The 10,138-nt window shown below is 34.8% G+C and overlaps 1 protein-coding gene across 1 annotated transcript in view; it reads left to right on the top strand.

The window, feature by feature from the left end:
- LOC149772412 (M-phase inducer phosphatase 1-B-like) overlaps positions 1 to 9,860 on the top strand; it is a 14,541-nt gene extending 4,681 nt beyond the window's left edge. The window contains exons 7-10 of the mRNA XM_089947850.1: positions 115 to 245; positions 2,165 to 2,282; positions 2,980 to 3,080; positions 9,749 to 9,860. Of these exons, the coding sequence (XP_089803976.1) occupies positions 115 to 245; positions 2,165 to 2,282; positions 2,980 to 3,080; positions 9,749 to 9,860 (462 nt within the window). The remainder of the gene's footprint in view (positions 1 to 114; positions 246 to 2,164; positions 2,283 to 2,979; positions 3,081 to 9,748) is intronic.
- The last annotated feature ends 278 nt before the right edge of the window (positions 9,861 to 10,138 follow it).

Below are 10,138 nucleotides of genomic sequence, written 5' to 3'. Positions count from 1 at the left end.
AAACACTTTTCCATATTACCGAATAGTTTTAGCCATTCTATATGTTTTGTTTTGCTTAAGATTTTTTTCCTTCTTTTTCTTCGTTTTCACTAATTTAATATAGTATCCTTGCAGGGGGCAGTGAATTTATACACAAAAGAAATGATGCAACAGTTTCTGCATCAAACTTTAGAAGATACGCACGACAGCCAAAGGCGCATACTTATTTTTCACTGTGAATTTTCCTCAGAGAGAGGGCCAAAAATGTAAGTATAAATGCTGCATTTCTACCGTAAGAAAAAAGTCATTACAGTTTGCTTTACTGTGTTTCCTTCAATTTACTAACTTGTGCGAAATTTAGCAATGATCAGACCAAAGTCCCAGTGCACACGAATATTGCGCTACCTGAGAAACATTGGCTAATTTGGTTTCTTCAATTTTAGGTTTCCTAATTTTCAAAGTTTTCATACATTTTCCCACTTAATCCATCATTAATACCCCACCTACATCCCTCCCTCGGGCCCCTTCCCATTCACTAATGTTCGGGCAGCCTGTGGTAGGAGGTTTCATTAGTCCGAGATCTCCAAGGGGATCGAGTCCGAAGTTTTGGTCTCATGTGTTTGGGGTGAAGTTATTTTCGTCTAAATTGAAATGTGTTTAATTAAATTGCAATTAGACATTATCCTGCATACTGTACTGCCGATAATGAATCTCGTCAGACTAGTTTATAAACAAAAAGGAGAGACGCGACCTTTCTTTCCTATCTCAGAGTTATTATATTTTCTAGATGGGTGTTGAAGCATATCTTCAATTAGAGAAAACTAATTCGCACTAAAATGAACATAATTAAAATAAAGACATGCTAAGAAGTATTGAAAATATACGGACGGACTACATTTTAATTCTTGGCGGATACCTGAGGCTCATAGTAAATACAAAATTTAGAACAATGTTTTAATGATTCTGTCTCATGGGAAAATGAATAGTTCAGAGGACACATTAGTTAAACTTTTGGGGCCCCGGGTGGCCGAGTGGTCTAAAGCGCTCTCCGTTACGGATCACTGCCATCTCACCTCTGTCTGCGTGGGTTCGAGTCTCGGATTCGGCCAATGTGGGTATGTGAGAAAGCTTGCCAGTAGCTTCTCGTGGGTCGGTGGTTCTTTCAGGGGTTTTCCCGGGTTCTTCCTCCCCCATTAATACTGGCCGCCATGTATAGCCGTATGCTGAAAAATGGCGTTAAACCCTACAACAACAACTTAAACTTTTGGTGTTCGTGTATGCAGGAGTCGGCGTTAGAGTCACGTGTTCCGTGTGTGTGTGTGATTTGGATTGTTTTTGCTTAGCTTTAACAATTTTTCAGTCATATCGCTACGATGTCTGTAGTGTGACAGTTTATAGTGATGTCTAGCACTGGGGCATCATGCTGCAGACATGTAGCACGATGTCCCACCCAGTCACATTATCTTGACACCAGGCCGACCAGTCCTAACACTAACCTCTTAATGCTGAGCGTCAAGCGAGGCAGCTGGTAGTACCATTTTTGTAAGTCCTTGGTATGACTTGGCTGGGGATCGAACCCACGACCTCCCACATCCGAGGCGGACGCTCTAACCACTAGGCCACCGGAGCGGTGATACGCGTTCCACTAGATTTGTATTGTTAGACCCACTACCGATAGCTATATACAATTCAAGTGCTATGAAATGTGAAAACACAAATTCAGTTTGATTGTTGTTGTTGGTTTCCATGATAATTTACATTTGGAGCGAAACAAGAGACCAATTAGAACTCTGACTTACTAGGTTTCAACTTATTATGCAAGTTGTTACATACAGTAGGGAAGAAATATTACTTTTGTACCACACATCATTTGTTAATCAATCACAAAAATATTTTAATTATTTACAAGTCAAAATGTCAATTTAAATCATCTATATGGCACTAAACTTCTCTCAAACAGTTGTTAGTTGACGATAGTTGCAAAGATAATAAAGGCGAACACAAGGGAATTGGTTGTCAACCCTCTTACGTCATAGGATAACTTTGTATAACTCACAGAAATGTATGTTCTTAAAATTTAATTATTCTCAAAAAGATAAAAACTGTTCAAATTTAGTTGGAAACAGAATCTCACAACCGATAGTTACTTTTACATTTTATTTGCATATTTGATTTATGTTTTCAGGTATCGCTTCTTAAGAGAACAGGACAGAATTCTAAATAAAGATAAATATCCACACCTGTGCTACCCAGAAGTTTATCTTTTAGAGGGAGGTTACAAGGTCTTCTACGAAACATACAAGGTAGGAATCAAGCAAAAACTAAACATTCGAAAATGGAATGTTTTAGTCGAGAAAAAAAAATATTAAAAAAATAACACCTTACGATTGATATACTGACTTAATACGGGGGATGAATAACCAGTTAATGAAAGAAAGTCATGGAATCGTAAGCTCTACACATGTTAAGGCAACCGTGTATAAAGTATATTTGAACATTGTTTATTTAAAACAATTTGTAAGGCCTGGGGAGAGAAACAAAATCGGAAAACATTTACACTCAAGCTTGTTTGAAAATACTTTTACATCGGTATTGTTACAAAAGCAAATGTTCCCCTTATGAATATTCCTAATTAGTGTATATTGTGTTTTGAAACGATATTGCATGTAAATATAACGAAATTAACAATAGAAACCGTTAATTGTAGATGGAGATTTTCAACTGAGCTAGTAACACAGAAACATTTACAAGTATTTTCCTGTTTTAACCTAAATAAAATAAAAAATATCAATAAGCACAAAAACAAAAGCAAACAAACAACCAAACAAACCATAATTATGTGACAGATAATGGAAATGCCATAGTATCTAATTTTAATCGAGGTTCACTTTAGTTACACTATTTATTTGATAATAAAGAGAAAAATAGTAAAATGAAGGTGAATCAAAATATTTTCATTTATTTTATTTATTCATTTATTTTTTCGGTATTTTATTCTAGCATTACTGTGAACCGACGGACTACAAACCTATGTTGCACAAAGATCATACTGCTGAACTACGCCACTTCAAGGCCAAGTCTAAATCCTGGTCCGTCGGTGATAAAAAACAGCGCCATCTTTGCCAGAAACTGGTTTTCTGAAATAATTGACCGATCCGTTATTTGCCATTACCTAAATGGATTCACCATGTATTCAAAAGGGATGAGACTAGATGACAAACGTGAGACTAGTTTCTAATGATCCGTTTCCATCCGTGTGTGTGTGGTATCTGAGCAGTGCTTGTGGCATCGCGGGCAACAGGGAATGACTTGCTGAGAACTTAGAATTGAAAACTGATCGTCGAGGAGGCTACTGGAATGGAAGGTTTCAAGACAGTTTGGTTTGTCTTGATAAGGCTAGACTAGTCTTTGCTTGTAACTTTGCAATGGAGAATTCCAGTATGCAAGAGCCATTTCGCAAGGCTTGTAATCCGATTGGGCGTCGAGTGTCCATTAGGTAGATTTCGTCCTTATTCCTGCATCTCCCCCGCCCCCAAATCCTAGGATAGTGCAGATGACTATAAGATGTCCGCTAAATCGAGTGGTTTAAAATCTAAAGAATGATGACGGTAAAAGTTAACATTCGAAGCGACTGGTTCCTATTAGTCACATGCAAATTAGTGACGTCGTGTTATTATATAGATATTTATACCAGAGAACTGCGTTCTTTCTTCCTGCCGTCTTTTCCTAAACGCTAGGTGGCTGTGCAAAGTATATATGCATCACTTTCTTGGAAAAATGATCATAATATCGCGATTTTTTAAATTTTTTATTATTCATTCATTCAGTTATGCTGTGGTATGGATTTTGACTTCCACGTTTCCAGTGAAGTGTTGAAATTGCTGTTTAAAGACGTGTGTATATTACTCGCTCCACTCAACCGAGCATGAACTATGCATACTATTTAATGTTACGGGCTCTGATAAAAAAAACGTTTATTATGATCGGTGCAAGTCAGTTTCCCACTTTCTCCTGTATATTATTTATCCTTAATGCCTTTCTAAGATTCGTTATCTGCTGCGTTATATGCAAGTAAACAACCCGCAATTACACTCGCGGAGGTCCTTTCTTTTATGTGAGTTTGGAAACAATTTTAATATATTTCAGAACATGCTAAAGAAACACTGATATATCTGGAAAGGTACATTAGATATATTTACATCATGTTGAATCGATTAAATAAAATCCATAGCAAATAAGTTGATATCAAAATCAAAATAAGTTTCGTCAAAAGACTCCTCCAACAAGAAGATGAGTTTCAAAATGTTTTTCTTACAGATTGATTAATAAGATCTGTTTAGTTGCTATGGTGATCGAATTTTGTAATTTTTATGTACATACATATATTTCTTATTTATTTCATGTTATTTTAGATGTATTAATAATAGAAAGAAAATCTGTACATTTATAATTATATAAATTATTCTTAATATGCCATACATTATCGATGTATGTTTGTAAATGTATTTGAATATAAACATATTTTAATCGGTGACGGCTCAAGATAGGAATTAAATTCTTGGATCTGGAGGCTGCATCCTTCTTGTTCTATTTTTAGATACTTTAAACTTGCTTCTGAATTTGATCAACAATTGCCTGCCTGGTCATATTTATTCCATGTACCTGCACTCTATCTGTTCTTTCTTTCCGTCAGTTTGATCTTTATAAATATCTTTTTCTTTCCTACCCAATCGGTATGGCAAATGGTGAGTTAATTCTTCCAGATCGTGATTAGGTGCATCTGTAAAGAGCGGCCATGAACTATGCTTGGACTTTTTCCAGATCTGCGTCTGAATTCCAAAGGCGTGAAATGTGGTTAGGACACATGTACGCACGATCTCATGTACAAGTAGGAACACCTAGCCAACGTTGATCTTTCCAAATCGTTAAAGCGGCTTGGAGAGTAACTTCGATTATATGCGTGCATTTAAAATCTTAGAGTAAAATCGACCATTGGACGTCTTATCCTTCAAGGTTTCAGAGAGATTTATTGAGATATTGATTGATTTATATCTTTGTTTGCTCCGTATATTAGGAAGAGTACAGTCGATATTAGGATGAGTCGAGTCAATAGTACGAAGAGTACAATAAATATTAGGACGAGTCGAGTCAATAGTACGAAGAGTACAGTCAATATTAGGATGAGTAGAGTCAATAGTACGAAGAGTACAATCAATAATAGGAAGAGTACAGTCAATATTAGGATTAGTCGAGTCAATAGCATGAAGAGTACAGTCAATATTAAAATAAGTCAAGTCAACAGTGCGAAGACTACTAAAACAATTGCAAGTAACAGCTATAGAAGGAGAGAAACAACATACATTTGCAAATGAACAAATAAAATAAATCCATATATAACGAACATTCACTATGAGAATTAAGGAACAATAGATATACCGCCAGGTCAGAATTCGTTTTCAACATTTTCTCTAAACATTATAACAGTTGGAATACTGTTTAAGAGAACAGAACTGGCAAGTTTGCAAAGTAGCTCTGACGATTTTGTGCCACAGTAACACAAATGCAAATAACAGCAAAACTCATTAGCACTGGAAGTAACGCAATATACTTATTCCAAACTTCTTGATCAGACACAGTTATTGCTTCCTTCTCATGCAGTATTGAAGCGGTTTTCCATTGTAATGGTGTAGATACTACCAATAATGAACCACGCATAATAGATGATGTTAATATACATATGATATTAATATGCATATGATGGTAATATACATATGTGTTATACATATGCTGTTAATATACATACGATGTTAATATACATATGATGTTAATATACATATGCTGTCAAGATGCATACGATGTTAATATACATATGCTGTTAAGATACATACGATGTTAATATGCATATGATGTTAATATATAGATATATATATGATGTTAAGATACATATGATGTTAATATGCATATGATGTTAATATATAGATATATATATGATGTTAATATACATATGCTGTTAATATACATATGATGTTAATATACATATGCTGTTAAGATAGATGTGATGTTAATATACATATGCTGTTAATATACATATGATGTTAATATACATATGCTGTTAATATACATATGATGTTAATATACATATGATGTTAACATACATATGATGTTAAGACACATATGATGTTAATATACATATATACATATGCTGTTAAGATACATATGGTGTTAATATACATATGGTGTTAAGATACATACGATGTTAATATACATATGATGTTAATATACATATGATAGTAATATACATATGATGGTAATATACATATGATGTAGAAAAACATCAGTTGATCATTACTTAAACGAATTAACAAATCAAGGGTCATCTTTTCCTAAATAGTATTTAGAAAATCAGCGTTGAACATTGAATGTAGGTTTATGTAAATATGCACCCCCATTTTTCAATAATATGAGATTAAAACATTTCACAGCTTTGCGCACTGTTAAAACATACAGAAAGAAAACGATCAACGATAGAAAGTGTAGACCGTGTCAGCGAGTACACACAGTTTCTTCCAAAGATGAAAAATGATTGGTCACAATATTCGTCAAAACCGACATGACTCAACAAAGCCTTGATTGGTTTTACCTAATTCCTACAGAGTGAATCAAACTGCCACGAAGCAGTATCTTGTAATTTAACAATACTTTCCCATGCAGATTTCTTAATCGAGAATCGACCTTGCAGAATGTACGATTCGATAATGTCTTTTATATTAAATGTATGTAGTAGTTTAAATAAAATTTCCGGAATAAAGACGGAATACAAATATTTGTTTCGTAAAATAAACTAAAGGCAACCTGCGAAGTTGCTGAAAGAAAAATCGTTTTCTTTATATCAATGTACGCTTAAATGGCACAATACGTAAAAGGCTTAACACGACTTCAATTTTTTTGTTTACATCTAGCGCAAAGTATATGGCCTCTCTCTAGTACAAGTATATTGTGGGGGCTTTGGTTAAAACAAGTTTCGCAGTCATACAATTATATGATTAATGTAATAGTTTCATACAAAAACTGTGAGTGGATTTAATCCATTGTAATTTATTCCAATAAAACCTAATAATTTACTTACAAGCTAATCGTTGGTCCCTTGAAGTTTGGGATATATGTTGCTAAACATGGGCACATTAATACTTAAATGTCTACATGACTCTGTCTCTTGAACATTCCTGAAGCCCAAGAACCATCATCTGTGTTCTCATTTGTAGTCAGAGAGGCTTTCGTTAATACTGTTACTTTTCTTGGAATTATATAAAAAACTCCCCACGTTATGAAGAGTGCTCGTTACCTTTAATCAAAGACTGATCCAAGCCTGACTTCGAAAGACTTTAAAGAAACATACCGGTTGCTACAGTAGGACACGGTGATAAAGCAACAAGAAATTAATTTATAAACATAATGTAAAGCCACGGAGGTAACATCGAATTTAAAAAATCATTTCAGAAACCATAAAAACGGGTCCTTATTGCCCGATAACTACTTATTCGGGTCACATTTTATTTTATTCCCTTCTTTAGACTGTGTTACTATCAGAACTTCTTTTAGTTGACAAGGAACATGCACACATATCAACATTGCGTTTACAAGAGTAACCAAGAGCGACCTAAGCGTAATTCTGCCGTACTTAAGGTTTTGATAAATTTGTATTATCTACTCCACCTGGTTTCTAGGTTCAACACCAGAATGTACACATTAAAGTTCATCATGTACGATGCAATCTGACTCTCACTAATGGAAGACTTTTCATGATCCGACGATTTTACTAAATTACTTGTGGAAATCTTTATACTTATTATTTGACTTCAAGGGCGAATAAAGTTTCAAAATGTAACTCAAGGATCAACAATATCAACAGGATAGAGCAAAACGATATCTCTGAATTTATTTTAAATGGTATTTTAGGTTTCCGTTTTTGCAAATTTATAGCTCTCCTAAACGGCTTTTGAAATATCTCTGCAAACCTGTTATCATCACTTTCTTCCTTTAAGTAATCTGACACGCATTTTTCTTAGAGTTTACCAAATACTACAAAAAATCGCCATGCAACATCCAACCAGACAACACAATGCGACTCCATCACCTATCTTTGTCTACCAAACAACAATTACAACTAAGTACGACACATGCTTATCAAGCGTTGGTTCGCACTAATAGTGCCCGCTGGAGTAAGTGTAATAAAAATTACCGGGTATAGTTTCCGGAACTCGAGGGCAAATAAATACTGGTTATTTCATTTCTATACATTTGAAAAAATTTCAGCAGCTTTATCCATGCTGGACCTGTGCATTCATATATACACTACATACAAATTATAAATATGTCAAAAAATATGTATTTTCATCTATCGACGTCAACTTCTGGCGTATCTTTGTTCTTTTTTTGTTGGGAAGGTAGAGCCTAACTACTTAACTATCTACCTACCTACCTAACTACCCCCACACCTGCCCACCTGCCTACCTACCTAAATACATACATACCTACATACATACATACATACGTACCTACGTACGTACGTACGGACGGATAGAGAGAAAGACTGGTTACTTACATCTGCAGAAATGTCGAAAATTTATTTTTTTCAACAACAACTAGAAAACTTAACGGCGGTTTCACACAAACGTTTAGGATTATATAGATCGAGTTTTGAAAACTCGTCACTAAAGCACTGAAGGGCGTAAAAGAACATTTGGTTTAGACAAAAGTCAAGCAAATAAAGGAAAGACGAAGAAATGCATTCGGGCAGAATGAAGGGAAAGATGGATGACTCGTATATGCAATACAGTAAAAGACCAAAAGATCATGCACATGTACAAACAAAGAGATTACGGACCAGACTTGCATGCAGTACTATTACTCTATGGAATCGTTTTCGGTGTCATAATGTTTGTTTCAATAATTGTGCAAGTGGTAATTGGGCTTATTTTTTGGGTTGGTAGGGGTGGCGTCGGGTTTTATTATATGTCCATGGAATTTGTACGGATATTTTTATTCTTACTGGTGCACATAAGTACAGAAGCTATAAAGCATGTAATTTAGATTTCTTTTACACAAATTTGTCTAAGAGGCCGATTCAGTGTAAATGTTGTGTTAGGTATTTCTTCCATAAGTCTTGACCGCGTTTTAGAAATTGGTTTTCTTCCATTATCTCAAATTCACAGATTGTGATTTTCAAATGGATACTATAATTTTAAAGAAATAAGTATTCTTTTAAAAGACACTACATTTTCCGACACTTTTTTTCTCTGATTATTTAATGCATCTTCTTGTCTTCCTTTCTGTCTGTCACACAATGTCTTAATGTATACGTTTGTATCATTTATTACAAGGGTGGTGATAAGATTATGGTTATCTCCTTTCGTTAGTGGTATATATTTATATATGCTCCAAGTGAATCACTGCTTTCGTGTTATCTCTACTCTTTCATGCCTCCCGCCCTTATTTCGTGTCGCGGACCTCACGAACATGGAAGAACACTTACACTTTGTCAGTTAACTGGTGGATGGGGAGGTAGTGGTGGAGCTTCAGTCTCCAGGCCCCGAATCAGACGATTAGAAGGAACCTCCTCGGCAAAGGAAATTTCCGAATGTTATTCTACCTCTAATTTAAAATTAGTTGACTCCATTTTACATAATTTATCTGCCGTCCCCAAAATATAAGGTGAACAAAGTTTAAAGTGTCTGATTATCGCAGGAGATGTCAGTTGTTATGAATGTAGGAAACCATCATGTACAAAAGTTAATATCAACTTTAATAATGGATCTAAAGCAAATGTTAAAAAAAGTTTTCAATTAAAATTCAGAATTTTATCATTAGAAAACTGCGTTTAACAGGAGAGTCTTAAGAATAAGAATATTTATATTCTATATATAGACTTTACAATAACAGGTTTCATAGTGGTTATAATATGAACCTCGATTTTAACGAATATAGGGCGGGTGGTTTTAGGACCTCATATGTCACATCGGTTAATAATCAACCAATTAGTCAATCTATCATTCATTCGTCTGTATATATGGCTGCTTGTTTGTCTTTGTCTTTGCTTTACCGCAACGCTAATGGACTCGTGACCTGCAATCTTCACACGAATAAATACGAAAGATGAGCC

Source organism: Sinohyriopsis cumingii, unplaced genomic scaffold (assembly GCF_028554795.1).
Source record: "Sinohyriopsis cumingii isolate HCF-2022 unplaced genomic scaffold, ASM2855479v2 utg001510l, whole genome shotgun sequence".
Lineage (NCBI taxonomy): Eukaryota > Metazoa > Mollusca > Bivalvia > Unionida > Unionidae > Sinohyriopsis > Sinohyriopsis cumingii.
Note: the sequence above shows the minus strand (reverse complement) of the source record. Positions and strands in the feature narration are given on the sequence as shown.